The 16,986-nt window shown below is 36.0% G+C and overlaps 3 protein-coding genes across 4 annotated transcripts; 1 reads left to right on the forward strand and 2 right to left on the reverse strand.

Annotated features, from left to right (window-relative positions):
- The first annotated feature begins 7,069 nt into the window (after positions 1-7,069).
- Positions 7,070-11,073, forward strand: LOC137717530 (homeobox protein knotted-1-like 3). Of its 2 annotated transcripts, none has more exons than XM_068456922.2 (6): positions 7,070-8,264; positions 9,577-9,697; positions 9,779-9,972; positions 10,046-10,177; positions 10,365-10,501; positions 10,589-11,073. In XM_068456922.2, exons 1-6 carry the CDS (start codon positions 7,536-7,538, stop codon positions 10,626-10,628), a joined length of 1,353 nt encoding a protein of 450 aa, XP_068313023.2. In that variant the 5' UTR covers positions 7,070-7,535; the 3' UTR covers positions 10,629-11,073. The 2 variants fall into 2 exon arrangements, with proteins under 2 accessions (XP_068313023.2, XP_068313024.2); XM_068456923.2 differs by having other exon boundaries at positions 10,597-11,073.
- A 279-nt stretch (positions 11,074-11,352) lies between these two features.
- Positions 11,353-12,068, reverse strand: LOC148695100 (uncharacterized). Its single transcript, XM_088698421.1, has one exon. It carries the CDS (start codon positions 11,934-11,936, stop codon positions 11,487-11,489), a length of 450 nt encoding a protein of 149 aa, XP_088554547.1. The 5' UTR covers positions 11,937-12,068; the 3' UTR covers positions 11,353-11,486.
- Positions 12,069-13,211: 1,143 nt separating this feature from the next.
- Positions 13,212-14,739, reverse strand: LOC137718688 (uncharacterized). The gene has a single exon (XM_068458235.2). It carries the CDS (start codon positions 14,297-14,299, stop codon positions 13,562-13,564), a length of 738 nt encoding a protein of 245 aa, XP_068314336.2. The 5' UTR covers positions 14,300-14,739; the 3' UTR covers positions 13,212-13,561.
- Between the last annotated feature and the right edge of the window lie 2,247 nt (positions 14,740-16,986).

Here is a 16,986-nt window from a genome sequence, read left to right on the forward strand (position 1 = left end):
CCTACTTGGGGATCATACGGATCAATGAACGTGGACCATTAATTAAAAATCGTGCAGCCACAATTTTTTCATTTTTTATATTTTTCATGCAAAACGAGGCTACTTTACTTTTAAAAATATAAAAAATATTTAATTGTGGCCGCACGATTTTTTATCAACGGTCCACGTACGTTGATCCCTATAATACCCAGGGAGGGAATCTGGCGATGATCCAAATCCAATAATAATAGCCTCATGGAAAATATGATAGTGATTCTTTGGTATTAGGAGCCAATGTCATAATCATATTAAAGGTTTGAAATAACCAACAAATGGACCAATTCAATCGAATTTTGTTTTGGTACCACAATTGAAAGAAGAAAAAAAATGATGATTAAGATCTCTAATCCAAGGATTAGGTTTCATCACCAAAAGAAACCTTCCATTAACAATACTAATTAATTTGCTTATAACTAATGTTGGCTTTCAGTTCATGCCAAGACGAGAAATAGTCCCTTTTGATTTGCTTTGCTATTTACCTAACACAAATATTAGCTGACAATAAAAATAAAATTTTAAAAAAAGTAAAATAAAAAAAGGAAAGCAGATTTTTTTTTTTTCCTTACAATGATAATATTAATAGATTAAATTATTAAATAGTAGAATAAACAAATTAGTGAAAATTGAATCATACCAAGTTCAATAAACATTATTACTTTTCTCTATTACGATAAAGAGATATTTGGAAAAAAAGAAAAAGAAATAGGAGAATAAGATATGAAAATACATTAAAGGCACGCATTGGAGCAGCGACTGACTCTTAGAGATGTGACAAGAGACGTCTTGGAGGTTGGTTTTGGAATTGGATCCCATCCGATCCATTTAGGATCTCTACATCTTAATTATTCATCGTATATCATGCAATTATAAATTATTTGATTTTTTTTATTTAAAATTAAACACAAATAATAATTGACAAAAACTAGTCGTATGATTTATGATGAACAACTAAAATGTAGACATCCTATGTGGGATCCCCACAAAATGAATATGGAGAAGATCATTTTCCGTTGGTTTCATATTTAGTTTAAATTGTCTCATTCATCCATCAATCTAAATCCATCAATCTGACTAATTTGTACTTTTTATTCTTTTAACAGTTTAATTTTTTCTAACTTAATATTACCGTCTCGATGTATTTTTTTAATTTGTAAATGGAAAGTTTTATGTTCAATTCTAGCAAAAAAAAGAATTTAAACTACATTGTTGCTAGTATATTGTGAGACTAAGCACACGCTTCTCCCTTTAATGTAAATAGTATCATGCAATCAGACATAAATGTTTGGCAGTCTCATCATCCATATGACTTAAGCTTAAGACATTTTTTAACCAAATTAATGAAGTCAATATCACTAGACGCAATAGCAATTAGTGACCGATGTATGATTAAAATCACAATTTGTGCTACTATCGAATATTTAAAAGTAAATTGATCATGCTATTTAATATTACAGTTTAATGATATTCCTTTTCATCTGTAAATAAGAGGTTAGTTCGATTATCGCTGAAGGCGAATTTGAACCACATTATTATTAGTTCATTGTAAAACTTAACCCATTCTCCCACTCCATTAGTGTAGGCAATATCGTTTGTTAAAAAAAGAAAAAAAATCAATCGATAATATATCTTTATGTTTGTAATTTAAATTTCATACTTGCAACCTTATACAAGCATTCTACGGCGGGGATCATGAATTGAATTAAAAACTGGATTCCTGAGTTGAAATATTGGTACATAGAATAGAATGGTATAATTGAATACTTGGTCTCTAAAACCTTTTACTAGATGGAGGCACCATTTTAACCAGCACGGGGTGACCTAGTGGTTGAGAACGAATTTCAGGTTCGTACTCCACACGACTCGTCCTGGGTTTGATTCTTGGCTCTGGTGCGTCGCACAATGATGGCCAAAAAAAGGCTGAAATACCTTTGTAAGTCTTTCCGGTCCCCCAAAATGTATATTGCCCTAGCTAAGGCACCAACGGATCCCCTTCTAAAAAAAGAAGTTAGGTTCCATTTTTGAACATGTAATAATTAAATGGTTAATTAAGTTATACATAAGTCAAAAGCCTTTAAAGTATTTTACTTACTCAATCATCGACCTTTCAACTGAAAATTGGATAAATTAATTGGGGGATTAGAAAGAGTAGAATGCCGGTAATTCAATACTAATTAAGGTGTTTGAGAAGGTAAGGCAAGGCAATGAGGTCAATGTAGGGCCATATAAAGAATATACTTTAATCTAAACGCAAGACTATCGTAAATATAGAATATACTTTTCTCCTTTTGTCGTTTGAAATTAAAATACGTATTTGAGATTTTTTTTAATCATTAATGATCCCTATGTTATTTTAATTTTAATATGAGATTTGATTGTGTCTCATAAAGTTAGGTGTGTACGTATCACATTGTTTATAATCTTTAAAGCATTACCTCCTAATTATTTATCTAACAAAACTTATATGGATCTTTAACCTAATGATTATTAGGTCGTTATTATAACATTGTTGTGTTGTTGGTATGTCATTATTGTGTCATCGATATATGATCAATATATTGTCGTTACTAAAAAATAATCATTTCTGTAAATTGAATGTTTATTTGTAGCTATTTTCCCAAAAATTTATCATTTTATTCTCACATGTTTTCGATGCTTTCTTCATCCTTTTGGCTTCTATTCGAGTGATAAGAGGGGGCTAGTTAGAACACTGAACCTCAAGTGCATGGATGAATATTATGTGATTACTGATTAAGCCTTCATTGCTCTCTAGGATATAAAAAATACTGGTTGGAAAATACTTCTTGAAACATGTGTTTTTTTTTTTCAGAAAACACTTCAAGAAATATAAAAATTCTTTTGATTTTTTCTACTACACATGGTCAAAAACGCTTTTAAAGGAACTTTTAATTATATTAACTGAATTTTCTTAAATAGCATGTTTATTATGGGCGTAAACAAGTTAAATAGTTGTATGGCCTATATATAAAGATGCCCTCAAGAATTTTTTTTTTTTGAGGAAAATGTACGATATTTATTAAAATGAAATGAAGCGTACAAATAGGAAGATAGTAATGCATACATGGGCGTCGATAAAACACAATCATTGATTATTCATATAATAGCAGTAATGCAGAAAAGTTGTACAACAGTTTATCCAGTTCAACATTTAATTCGAAGCATTACTAATCCAATAGGTTTGCTGAAACCAGGATGCTTAATTAGAGAGTTAAAGTATCTTGGGACAAAGACTAATGAAAATTTTATGTTGGTGTAAACAAAATTAATAATGAGCATATAATCTAAATAAATAGTTGGGATTAATTGGATCTTCAAAGCTCTGAAATAACCACCATCTCATCTACCATCATGTTTCTCAATATGTCGTGATATCGACTGTACCTCTACACTCAAATAGGCAAAGTTAGAAAAATAAATACACCTACCAGAATTAAACCAATTGAATAATAATGCTAGTTCCACAAAAAATAAAATGAAGACTGTATGTAGCTTGACTGTATACTCAATTAGGGTGGTGCATGGACCACAAAACTTATGGCTAAGAATGTCCGAGAAAATTCGGATTTACGTATTCACACACTTCTTAAAATTTTTATGCAACTCTCTTTTATAATTTGAGAATTTTCAAGGAAACAAAAATTGCACTCCGGTCTTTACAGTTAATGCCTCATCATTTTTACTTGCAAACAATAAGCACTTAAGTGTCAATTTTTAATCAGAAATGAAAGAGCAATTTTAACTCGGATATGAATGACTCGTACACTACCTTAACCCAAAAACCCTAAACATGAACAAAAGGAAAGGATGAGTAATATGGTCGGACTAAAACATTATTGAGACTTTCAATCCAATCGAAGAAAAAATAAAACTTCTTGTGAAAAAAAAAAAAAAAGTATATTCACACGTATCAAAATCTCTACGTAAGAATCCAAGTATTTTTCAAAAACAAAATAAATTAAAAAAACAAGAATAAAAGAGAGCAACAAGAGAGGCAGGGGGACCATTTTGCCAATACCATGTAGGTACACAGTTCGCCATAAACGCCATACAGCACCCGCGCTCCGGAACGGGCCCCGCCAAAATTTTTCTAACGCGTCCTAATCTTCTCCTACGGACCCCACGAGGTTGGGGACCACACCTCTAATTGATTAAGCCGGCGGCTGTCAGACAGGTCAAAAAATTCTCAGTGGTCCCGCTTCTCAAATATCTCCACGTGTGAGGCCAAGATCTGCTCATCTTAGCGCGTGCTTCGAGCTGGTCCCCACACAGTGGTCCAAACGAGGGCAGCGCGACGCGTGTCCGGTCGTCGTTTTCCCGCGAGCGCCGGAGAGTGGAGCGACGCAATTCGTGGTCCCCTACTCCCCGGCCCTCCCCCTCCTTCATGCGTTTACCGGACACGGGCGGACACCAGTAAAAGCCGATAATGGCGGTGCTGGTTCTGGGTTGGTGGTTCGTCACGCTAGCTAGGATGACTTGGAGGGCACGCTCCACGAGTTGTGGGATACTGCTCATGAGTGGCTAAATAAAAAAATAGTTAAATAAGGCATTCTCTAGATACAGTTTTGTACTTTCGTTTCGTTGTTGGGGAAGTTTCTCTCTTTACATGCATATGATGGTCACGTGCATTGGCACGTGTATGTAATTTTGGACTTTTAAATGGATGTTTAATGAATCTTACGATGATAGCAAAAATGAGATTGAAATATGTCTTTTTGAAAAGGTAAACTGTCGTCATAAAGTCACCAGCTAATCTTTTTTTTTTTGTTAAAAAAAAACAATTGATGTTTGGTGTTAGAGTTGAGGTATAGCTTGTGGGTGTAGAAATCTCTGCATGCCACTATTTGCAATTGGGAATTTGGGTTTTGGACGTATCAAGTTAAAGATAATATTTCAAAATTTAGATTTTATTCTTCTTTGGAGGGTTCTAAATTTTTCCCTGAGCCTTAAAATTCTAAGTTGAAGATAAAATCAATTAATTTATCTCAGGGGGCATCATTTGAAATTTCAAAAACTCAGGACCGACACTGGATCTTGCTTTTGCTTACACCATAATTTTGTTTGGGCTACTCATGGATGCATGCATAGTAAAGGGTTCAAAGTTGGGACTATATGGTTGTACATTTTGTTTCTTTTACACAAGAGAATCATGGCATCAAGAGTTAAACACAAGACCTCAAATGCATGAATAAATAATACTGTTATTGGCTTGAGCTACTAGCATTTTGCCTTGCCAACGTTTCGAAATGATATTATCAACTTTCATTGAGAGGAAATGATAAGAATTTATTCACATATTCTATAGTCATAAACCGAAGGTGAATGAGATCATCAGATCACATATTATTGCTCAAGTGTTGAATGTGCTTATTTTTTAGGCTTTTTAGCCAAAATTGTCACTAAGATTTGCATAACCAATAACTTTGGTCCCTGAGATTTGAAATCAATAAAAGTAGTCCCTGAGTTTGTCTATCATCAATAATTTTGGTCATTCCTTCAAAAATTAAGGATCAAATGACAAAAATAGCCTCAATTTAATAAACAATGGGCCAAAATAATTTGACAAAAATTGAGAATGTTTTTGTCATTTTATCTTTATTTAATGGAGATTTTTCAATGAATTACCAAAATGATTGATGGTGGACAAACTCAAGGACCACTTCTATTAATTTCAAATATCAGGGACCAAAGTAAAGAGTTATGCAAATCTCAAGAACCATTTTAGCTAAAAAAATCTATTTTTTATTAGTGACATATCACCTGTTTCAAATTTGATCTAAAAAATTAATTTATTCAGCATTATTCATGCTTAAAAAGCCTACGCAAACGGACAAAGCTTCTCTAATTTTTTTTTTGTCTGTTTCTTGTGTTTTATTACAAAGTAAACATCAAATCATTAATTATTAAACTAATGCACGTTGGTGATAATAATATGCCAAGAGTTTCATTGAGTTATCTTTTGCTTTTTGTTTTTCTTTCCTTCTTGTGATGCGAACTCTTAATTGTGAGTTTTAAAACGTAAACGTAGTGTATCATATGAATAATGCCACGTTTGTTATATTTTTTATATCATATTTATATTATCTTTTTAATAAAGATAAAATACATCAACATATATAAGTTCTGAATGAGATGAAAATGCAATACAAAATAATATTTTTATAAAGTAAAAGAGATCCCAACTACCCCCATAGTAAAGCAACTTATGTTAAATTGGAATTATAAAATACACTTTTTTAATAAAAATTTCGTTTATCAAAACCAAATATTTGCTTCTTTGACAAATCTTTGCTCATACCATTATTTTTCTTTGATAAGAAATTAAAAATCAATATATCCTAAGTTTACTATTTGCCGACAATTTCATATTTCTTTATCTCTACTAATTAATAAAACACTTATTGTCAACTAAAATTCTATGAAATTACCAGTTTAACCCTCTAATTAAAACAGAATATGAATAAGAAATACGGGGCACCACTCCCACATTCTCTATCACTCTCTTCCTCTCTCTTTTTATTTCAAAAACAAAAATAAAAAAATTTCTCACACATTTTGTGCCATATGCTAGTATTATTAATGAGGACTCATCTTTAAAAACAGTTAAGTTCCACGTAAAACTAATTCGCAAGACATAGATTAATCTAACTTTGACATGATAGTAGTTCAATTATTTGGTGTTTAATTTACACACTCAACACATCCTCTTACATGCAATAAATTTTTAAAATTTAAATTTAGGAAAATGATATTTACATATTTATTTTTACTTCTCACACTCTTTTATTAACTTTTTTGTCGTTTATATTCAATACAACGATAAAGAATTGAGACGGATAAATAAGAAGTAAAAACGAGCATGTGAACAAAACTATCTTAAATTTGATCAATCAGCAATAACTCAATTTTTTATAAACACAGTACAAAATTTTCCGATTTTCAAATGTGGGATTCATACTATTACCCGGCTTTCATAATTAATTAATAAACCTGACGAAAATCCCACCATTTTTTCCTTGGAAAAGCAGTTTCTCGAGCACATTTTTGCCCAGACTGAAAACCACTCTGTCCAAGTATCTCTCTATCTCTCTCTCTCTTTCTCTCTCTCTCTGTAAACAGCTTCAATATATATAAGCTATCAACCCTTAAATCTAAACCCTTTCAATCTCTCTCTCTCTCTGTAAAAAGCTCTCATCTTTCTCTCTCTACATTTCTGAAAACACAGAGACTATATGGTCTACAGAGAACAGAGAGAGATATATATATATATATAGATATACAAATCCAGCCATATATCTTTGTCTTCTTGTCTCTCCTCACAGAGCTTCCAATTCTTCATCCATGTCCTCTGAATTTTCGTCTCCACTTCTCCTTTTTTAATTCATTTTTCAGTCAGTAAAGGGAAAAAACAGAACGCTTCTGTTTCTGCCTCCGTCTGTAAATTGTTGTACCCAGCTGCACCCAGCTGATCATCCGTATTCATGGCGTACCACAACCACCTCTCCCAGGACCTCCCTCTCCACCACTTCACCGACCAAACCCACCACCAGCACCAGCAATATCAATCGGACCAACCCGACCAGAACTCCAAGCCCCCCGAGCCCCACCACCCATTTCAGCCCGCCCCCAATTGGCTCAACTCCGCCCTCCTCCGCAACTTCACCAACACCGACACCAACCCAACCAACAGTAACAACGCAAGCAACAACGGTGGCGGCGTCTCTAATTTCCTCAACCTCCACGTCACCGCCTCCGACTCCGCGGCCTCCCAAGCATCCAACCAATGGCTCTCCCAGTCCCACCGCCCGATCCTCCACCACAACCACAGCGACGTTATTGATGACGTCACAGTTGCCGGCGACTCCATGATCGCCGCGGCGATGTCCCACGACTCCGCCGACCTCAAGCCCAACAGCATCCTCAACAAGAACGACGGCGGAGTCGTCGAGAGCGGCATCCCAGGCGGAGGCGGAGGGGGAGACGGCGGGGTCATGAACTGGCAGAACGCGAGACACAAAGCAGAAATTTTGGCGCACCCGCTGTACGAGCCGCTGCTGTCGGCGCACGTGTCGTGCCTGCGGATCGCGACACCGGTGGACCAGCTGCCGAGGATCGACGCCCAGCTGGCTCAGTCGCAGAATGTGGTGGCGAAGTACTCTGCCTTGGGGAACGGCATGGTCGGCGATGACAAGGAGCTTGATCAGTTCATGGTAATACTCTTTGCTTTTTTTTTTTATTATTATTTTTTTTTTTAATGACTTGTGTTTGCTTTTGAATTGTCATTGTAGTGGCCAATGAGTCATCAAAATTGGGTAATTGGCTATAAAAATTGAAGGGCTTAAATTTAATTAAAACCAAAATTAGTCGATTAGTAGGAGATATTTGATTGAATTACTCAATTTGGTTTCACAATTCAGAGTTTATTACTCGTTTCATGCTCAATGTTTAAGGTTTGATAATAAATTTTCTTGTCGGTTATATCAAGCATATTAATTACGTATTAGGTTTTATTAATAATTATGTAGTCTAATGACACTATATTAGATTTTAGTTTGTTGAAGTCTTGATTTTATGTATATGGACGACAATTGTTGAATAAAAAAAAATTGGCTCTAGGATTTAATTTTCATAATGGATTGGAGATGGGGTCTTCATTTTTATTTGTAAATTGAATGAAAATCCAAATTGGTAAGATTAGTCGGATATGCTGTTTTTCAGAAGAAGAAGTTTTTCTTTAATTTGGTTTTCAAAATTCAGAATTTATAACTTGTGTCATACTCATAATTTGTAGATTTGGGATTTAATCAATAATTTAGTCTTCGTTCCATTCGAAAAAGTCTTGAATCTATTAGTACAAAGGAAGAACTTGGTACACAAAGAGATGAGATGGTTGAAGATTTCAAGGAACATAGGGATCTGAAAAAGCATTAGGGCCACAAGGGAGGACAGTGCTTGCTGAGGGCTGACACAACAAAAGCGAAGCCTCGGTAAAACCACAGTTCCGAATCCCACAAACGTTTTTTTTTTGGTTGAAGAACATGCGGGAAGACAAAAGCTGAGATTTATAGCACAACAAGACAACTCTTGCTCTCTGCAAGGACACTGGCAAATTACACTTCTCCATTCAAATATCCAAAGGTTAAAAAAAAAATGGAATAAAGATACATCAGAGCATCATAGAATTGTTGTTTAATTTCACATCTACTTATTTCTAATGAAACTCGTCACTCTAGTTTCTAGCACCTACTTATTTTTAAGCATTTGGTGTATACATTAATTAGGTTATAGTTTCTTTTATTAAAGAACATACTATTAATATTATTTTGATAACATTGGTAGATACGTCTTAGTAGTTAAATGAACTAACGCGCAATTGATGCATCACCGATACAAGAATTCACCCTTTAACAAAGGACCAACGTTCTCAATGAAGAATTTCCATATGGGATACGTATAATATGAATTTTAAACCTCATTATTAATTACGAAAATTTTGATTTGTTTGTGTTGTTGATGATATAGAGGAATTATGTTTTGTTGCTTTGTTCTTTCAAAGAACAACTGCAACAACACGTCCGGGTGCATGCAATGGAAGCAGTAATGGCTTGCTGGGAGATTGAACAATCACTTCAAAGCTTAACAGGTAAAATTTTGTGATCATAGTGATTCCATGGCTCACGAGCACCAAAGTTATATATTTTCTCATACAAAATTGCGCCAACAGGAGTTTCCCCCGGTGAAGGAACGAGTGCTACAATGTCGGATGACGAAGATGACCAAGTAGATAGTGATGCAAACTTGTTCGATGGAGGTATGGAGGGTCATGACAGCATGGGATTCGGCCCCCTTATCCCGACAGAGAGCGAAAGGTCCTTGATGGAGCGCGTGAGGCAGGAGTTGAAGCATGAACTGAAACAGGTACAAAGTCATGAAACTGTTAGTTGTGAATCTGGTACATTTCCTCTCTTACTGATATGGAAATATTTTGCAGGGTTACAAGGAGAAAATCGTAGACATAAGAGAGGAGATTTTGCGCAAGAGAAGAGCTGGAAAACTTCCTGGTGACACCACCTCTGTCCTAAAAGCTTGGTGGCAATCACATTCCAAATGGCCATATCCAACTGTAAGTTTGAGAAGCACTTCTAGTTTTAATTTTAATCATTCGAAAATCTGTTTAATTTCAGCTATCCTAAACCCTCATGAATCCACAAATATTTGTTTTTAACAAGATTTTCTTGAAAAAGAACACGTTGTAGCTTGCGTTCACATTTTGCTCATCGATATCTAAATTCCCATTGTGTTCGTATCAGGAGGAAGACAAGGCTAGGTTGGTACAGGAAACCGGTTTGCAATTGAAGCAGATAAACAATTGGTTCATCAATCAGCGGAAGAGGAACTGGCACAGCAATCCTTCTACCTCCACGGTTTTGAAGAGCAAGCGCAAAAGGTGTACCAATTGAACCATTCATTCATCTTAAGTTCAGTTTTGCATGAGCTTCACCAACCTTAATTTGAAAAAAAAAAAAAAAAAAAGTAATGCAGGTGAAAACAGCAGTGGCGAGCGGTTTATATAAATTGGAATAGGAAATGAGAGCCAGTCGAGATATCGTTCGTGCGCTTCCACTACATTTACAATTCGAAGATAGAAACTCTGAATAGCGAGAAGACTTCAGGGTTCCGGTGAAAACAATCATATATTGGTTTCTTCAGAAAGAAAAAGGATCACTCTGATTCTGAGGTTGCGATTATAAACCCGATAAGAGCCGTTACACAGGTATGCTCTGGATAGTCCACCAGAGGGCTTACAATTTTTTGTTTATATCTTCATTTTTGTGAATAAGGTTAGTGAGGGGTTGTGGGGGTGTACAAAGCAATAACATGAGCTTTTGGTTCCTTACATTACACTAGTGATTACTGCTTTTTGTTGTTGAGATAATAAATTTGTCAGTAAATTATGTAAAATTTTTACGCTTGTATCGTTGACGCTCTTTCGTGATTTATAAATTAAGTCATTCAACCCCTCTTCGAGCATTGCTCAAACCGCCCTCGAGCAGAAGCTCACTTTCTGATTGACTCTGTTAAATTCTAGAAGTCGAAATTTCTGGATAAATTCCGGCTACAAATGGATGCATATTCGGTTCATACCAAGCGCACATGTGCACATACACTTGTAAATTCGGCATTTTTGTTCATCTGATTGCTCGACTCAAAACTGGAATTAACAGAGGTTTCAGCCATGAATGCCGAGCAACTCTATGCAATATGGCTTGGAGATTAAGCAATCTCAAAAAGAAAAACTAGTGGCAAAACTCAGCTGTTCATAAATTTTGAAACAAAACAATCAAATCAAATCAAATAATTAGTAATACACAATCTCTATATCTATAAACAAACAATCAGATCAACGTCTGCACGAAGATCGATCTAGCAAATCAGAACTCGGCATTGTTCATCCCTTGTGACGCTGCGTATGATCCGCCATTTGAAAAATGAAGGTATGCAGCGGCAGCAGCCCCTTCTGCTTCCCTATAAACATTCCCGTCATCGAAATTAAGCGCATAACTCTGTGGATCATAGTGAAACTGCACCCTTTTTTTCTTGTAAATCGTACTAAACGATCGGATGAAATTCTTCCACTTTGGTCCTGCCAAAACCTCCAAAAACTCTCTCGCTTTCTTCACCTTCTCCGCCAACCAACTCTCTTGATCTCCTTGTTGTGGTCGCAGCAGATGTCTCTGTGCTCCAGTCCTCCTTCCGCACAATCCCCATAAACAACCACATGAAGAAGATGGATCTATTTCTTCATCGTAGTACTCATCCTTCTCCTCCAATGGCGATGGAAAATCGTAAACCGAGGACATATTCTCATGTGGGTTTGCCATGAGGATTCAAAATTTGAGATCAAAAGATGTGATTTGATGCAAAAGGATGATCAAATCCGGAGAAATGTGAGTGTTTATATACAGAATGTATAATGTAATTAATAATTAATTATGTAATTAGTGCTAGCTAGCTAACAGCCAATAGCTAAAGAGAGTTTGAAGATTTCTTCAATATGTGTTTATCTTTCTGTCTTTGTTACAGATCAGAGAGAGTCGGACATTGAGTGTGTTTTGAGTTATATGTGTTAGGAAATTGCGTGTGCCGGCCCCTTGCCATTTCCCATTTGCAGATGTGACTTGTATGGCATCTGTTAATTGACAGTTAAAAACAGACCAAACTGTTTTTTTTTTTTTTTTTTTTTTTTTTTTCTTTTTTTGACAATTAAACACCGTTATAGGTACAAATTGAGAAAGATATGTGAGAAGTAAAAAAGTAAAAATTGAGAAAGATATCTTTTGCCATTGTTCTTCTTCACTTCATTCTATCTGACAGCTAAAAATTGAGAAAGATATGTGAGAAGTAAAAAAGTGTGTGGATAGCACTACTCAATTTATATTTTAAAGTTATTTCGTAATAAACTTCAGATGAGAAATAATGACTTCTTATATGTAAGGAGCTAAGCAGTATTCTAACTTATAATTAGTGAAATTTTGTGACCAATTTTTGCTCAGAAGACCTTATTGTTCTAACATTAGCCATTTTGTTAGCTATAATTTTAAGGTTTTTTAATTTGAAATTAATCCAGATTTTTGTCATATTTAATACTCGTTTTCTTTTCTTTGCTCGCTTAGTTTCTTCGTGCTTGCCACTTGCCACTACCTGATTAATATATCTTGCGTAAACTTATAGCCATGATAGTGGTTTAGGGTAAACGATTATTTAATTATCTCTACTAATTAATAAAACATTTATTTTTAATCAAAACCCGATGAAATTATCAGTTTAATTTTCTAATTAAAACAGAACATGAATAATAAATATAAGGCATAAATGTAATTTCACACAACCAAATTTTGCTTTTTTCTTCAAGCCCTCACCTACATGTAATTTTAACATATTTCTAATAAAATAAAAATAAATAAAAAATAAATAAAAAAACAAAAAAATCTTCCTCTCTCCTTCTATTTCAAAAACAAAAATAAAAAATTTAAATCTCATGGATAGTGATTTCAACACAAAATTAGGCTGCCCATTTGTGTGGCTTAGCCAAACTCCCCCTCTCCTTAGTATAAAATATATCGCTATACTTAAAAATAATTATAATATGTCTCAAATTAAACAACCCAAATTTCAATTTCTCCTAAAATTATTTAATTAAACAACTACATAATAAGGAAAAATACAATACGAGTTCCTGGCCTTATGAGCCCAGCTTTTAATTTGAAGAGAAATGGGCTTTAAACTCGTCTAAATTGTCAGCCGAACAGCCCGGCCCAATAATCAACTGCCACGATATCCCCGTCCCCCGTGGGATTTCTTTCAACTCTGAAACCAAAAAATCCCCACCGTTTCTGGTCGTACGGAGCCTCGAATTCAACCGAAAAATCTCATCCGCCATATCAGTTGCAGAACCCTAGCAGATGACGACACACTTGTAATTGCATTATCAAAACGCAATTAATCTTTAGCTAAACGCAGCAATCTCCGGACGCAACGGCGAACACTTGGCAGGCGGAGGCGCCGTCGTCAAGCTCTGCTTCGGCTGCGCCAGCAACCCCCCGAACCTTCTGAGGGAGATAATCTCGTCAGCTCGGTTCACGTCGTCCTCGAAATCCCTGGCGTAGCTCGACGGCTCGTAGCCGAAGTCGGCCGAAGCCAATGAGTGCCGGCTCCTACCCCGCCTCCTCTGAGCGGCGCCGCCGTTCGCTCGGCTCTTGGCCTCCTTATCCTTATCAGCCGCCTCAGCAGCGAACTCTTCCTCGTTCTCCAAAATTTCGTCGAGCGGGCTCACCTTCTTCTTGAGCGGCGTCGTCGGGATGGACGATGCCGAGAGCCGAACCGAGAAGCCGTAGACGAGGAGCTGATCTTCGGCCTTGCTGGTGTCGTCCTCGAAGTTCAGGGCGTAGCTGGACGGATCATAGCTAAAGTCGGCGGAGGAGTTGCGGTGCCGTACTCTCCCGCCGATCTTTGATATGAGGTGCATGCAGCGGTCTTTGATCTCCGGCAGCGGCGACCTCGGCGGAGGTGTGCGGGCCCTCTGGCTGTTGCAGTTGTGGTAGTGGTCGGCATCGTTGTCGAGAACGTCGAAGGGGTGAGTGCTCATGCTGGAGAAGCAGGCGGGGAGGCAGATTGATCGGGAGTGGCACTTGTGGTGGTGGAGAGGCGACGTCGGCGACTGAGAACGGAGTTCCTCGTTCAGCATCGATAGGATTGGAGTTTGGAGTATTTTCTTTCTTTTTATTTTCTCGAGAAACAAACAGGCCTCTAAAAGTTTGGTTGTTAATGGAGAGGGGAGGTGGCGGGTGGAGGCGTACTTATAGGTTGAGGTGGGGGGGGGGGGGGGGGGGGTGGGGGGAGGTGGGGTGCGCGGGTGGGGGTGGGGTGGTGGGGAAGCGGCATTTGCGGCGTAAGCCGTGGCTGGAACACCGAAGAAGCCGTGGGCAGTGCGTGGTACCGGTTTTTTTTATTTATTTTTTTTAAAAATTCATTTTAATTTAATTTGAATTATTTTTGGATATTTCGGTGTGAAAACCGCGTTGTGGACAATTGGTGGACTTAAAGAGAGCTTGATTTTGTTTATTTATTATGGACCTGTCATTAGTCTGTAATCCAAATTAACATTCTAATTATGGATTTACATGTCACATATTACAAATCATACTTCTGGATCGTGTTTAATTCCTCAAGTTGTACACAGCGTTACGGATATATCGAATATCGATATCGGTTGCTTTCGATAGAAATCATAGAAATTTAAAATAAAACTTTAGGGATTATTAAATATTGGTTTGGACGAAATAGAGTTTCTTCGATATTTAACAGATATGTCAGACATATCGACAATATCTACCAATTTTAGCCTAAACTTAATAGTTTCTCCGATATAAAGTCAATATTAGACTTCTCCCCTCATTTTCATATATTTCTTTGATTTTTTTTGAATATTTTCATGGAAATATCGGCCGCATCAAAGATAGTTTAAACTTTGGTTGTACCATGGCCAATTGTGTCAAAGTGCTACATGAGTTACTCTGTAACATTTTCTTAATCGATCATGATGGTTTCTACGTAAAAATTACTTATCATATCAATGATTATAGTTAGATATTACTTTTCTTATATACAAATAATATTTGCCAGAGAATTCGAATATGAGATTTTTTTTTTTTTTTAAAAGAACAATTGGTGGCAAGTCACGGAAGGCTAGGAAGACTCACAGAGGCATGAGTGAAAATGTTTTCTAATTAATTGAGTTACAAAACCTTGCATAATCGTGATTATTGTGAGATTTGTTTTAGCGTTATCCATAATGTTAATGATATGATTAGCATCGATTATAGGTTGAATCACCAGCTGATTAATGATTAATCAAGATGGGAAGATAACGATAACAAATAATTAAAAATTAAGGAATGGGGTTGACGGGTTTTCTTAGGGGAGTCACACTTCTTAAGTCTGATTTAAATCTTATCTTATCTACTAATCCAAAACTGGATGTAGCCAAAACAAACAGAATAGAGTTTTGTCGTATTTGATTTCCCGCTTTCATGTGCATGCATAGGAAGATGCCATGTGTTCGGACGTGATTGGAGGACAGCAATAACTTATCACCGGGCACATGGAAGGCGGTGGTGGTGATTCAGGTGAAGCGTGTGTTGTGAATGAGAAATTTTTAGTTGTGACGAGAACACAAGTGGTATACCATGTGTTTTAATAGGAGTGGTGGGAAATTTTATTTTTTAAGTTATTAACTTTTTAGCACACATATTGCACCATTTGTATAGTGACACGTGATGTACCATCCCATGTACCGGTCACACTGAAAAATCTCTTATTGTGAAGGTTCCCACACAACTTCCTCCAGCCGTCCAATGACGTGTGAAACACGCCTTCGTGATTTTATTTAGGGGTGGGTTTGGTTAGGGATGGGCAACGGTTATGGCAGGCGGGTAACCGCGGTTATTTACCCATTATGTCCATACCTATATAATTGTTTACTCATTGGGTAATTGCATAAATGGTTATACCCATACCCATAACCGTTTATAAATGGTTATATCCATACCCATAACCATTTATAAATGGTTAACCATAACCATAACCGTGTATCCATTTAACCATAACCGTTTTTGAACCTGTTTATCCTTTTTTTACCCATTTACCTATTTTTCACCTGTCTACATGTTTTTTTTTTAACAACTTGAAAATTACAAAAGAAAAATTTGTTATAATTTTCGTTTTCTGACAATTAATTACTGTTTTAGGTATATTTTAGCATGCATTTTCCTATTTTATCATTTAAATCCTCATAGAATTCCAATAATTGAAATAATGGTTTATGAACGATATTTTTCTGCTACACCGAAGCAAGTCTTTAATTATAATCTATATGATTACAATTCTAAAAACAAAAAGTAGTCATTATCTTGAGTACTAGTTGATTCAAAGCTCCAAAATATTCCGAAACTAAACACTTTCGAACACTAATGGTTTAGCACATTCAATTACAAAGTCTCATCGACTCGTTGTCACCAAAAGAGGCCTACAAAAGAAATGTATAAATTGAATTAGTATCCCATTTAGGAACACCGACACCCATTAGCATGAATCCAACTGAGGTAAGTGATCACAGAAGGTTTACATTGTACACTCAGTTATCAGGAAAAAAAAAAAGAAAAAAAAGAAAAAAAAGCAAATGAAAGCGGAGACCAAATCAATTGAGTTAGTATCACCATTCATCAATATGCATAAACAGAAGATTTAAAATCTATAATTTTTCACACACCCATATGCATAAATTGAATTAGTATCACCAATACCTCCAAAGTAAAAAACAAAAATAAAGTAATCTGGACAGTGCTGGGATTTTTGAAGGTTGTTGTAAAATGA

Source organism: Pyrus communis, chromosome 8 (assembly GCF_041283825.1).
Source record: "Pyrus communis isolate YQ-2024b chromosome 8, ASM4128382v1, whole genome shotgun sequence".
Taxonomy (NCBI): Eukaryota; Viridiplantae; Streptophyta; class Magnoliopsida; order Rosales; family Rosaceae; genus Pyrus; species Pyrus communis.

What these genes read in the sequence shown, in the direction of transcription:
- LOC137717530 (XM_068456922.2), top strand. Translation starts at nt 7,536, where the DNA reads ATGGCGTACCACAACCACCTCTCCCAGGACCTCCCTCTCCACCACTTC. An exon ending in TGAAGCATGAACTGAAACAG is followed by an intron (nt 9,973 to 10,045) that starts GTACAAAGTCAT and finishes AATATTTTGCAG; the next exon opens with GGTTACAAGGAGAAAATCGT. An exon ending in TTGAAGAGCAAGCGCAAAAG is followed by an intron (nt 10,502 to 10,588) that starts GTGTACCAATTG and finishes AAAAAAAAAAAG; the next exon opens with TAATGCAGGTGAAAACAGCA.
- LOC148695100 (XM_088698421.1), bottom strand. Translation starts at nt 11,936, where the DNA reads ATGGCAAACCCACATGAGAATATGTCCTCGGTTTACGATTTTCCATCG.
- LOC137718688 (XM_068458235.2), bottom strand. Translation starts at nt 14,299, where the DNA reads ATGCTGAACGAGGAACTCCGTTCTCAGTCGCCGACGTCGCCTCTCCAC.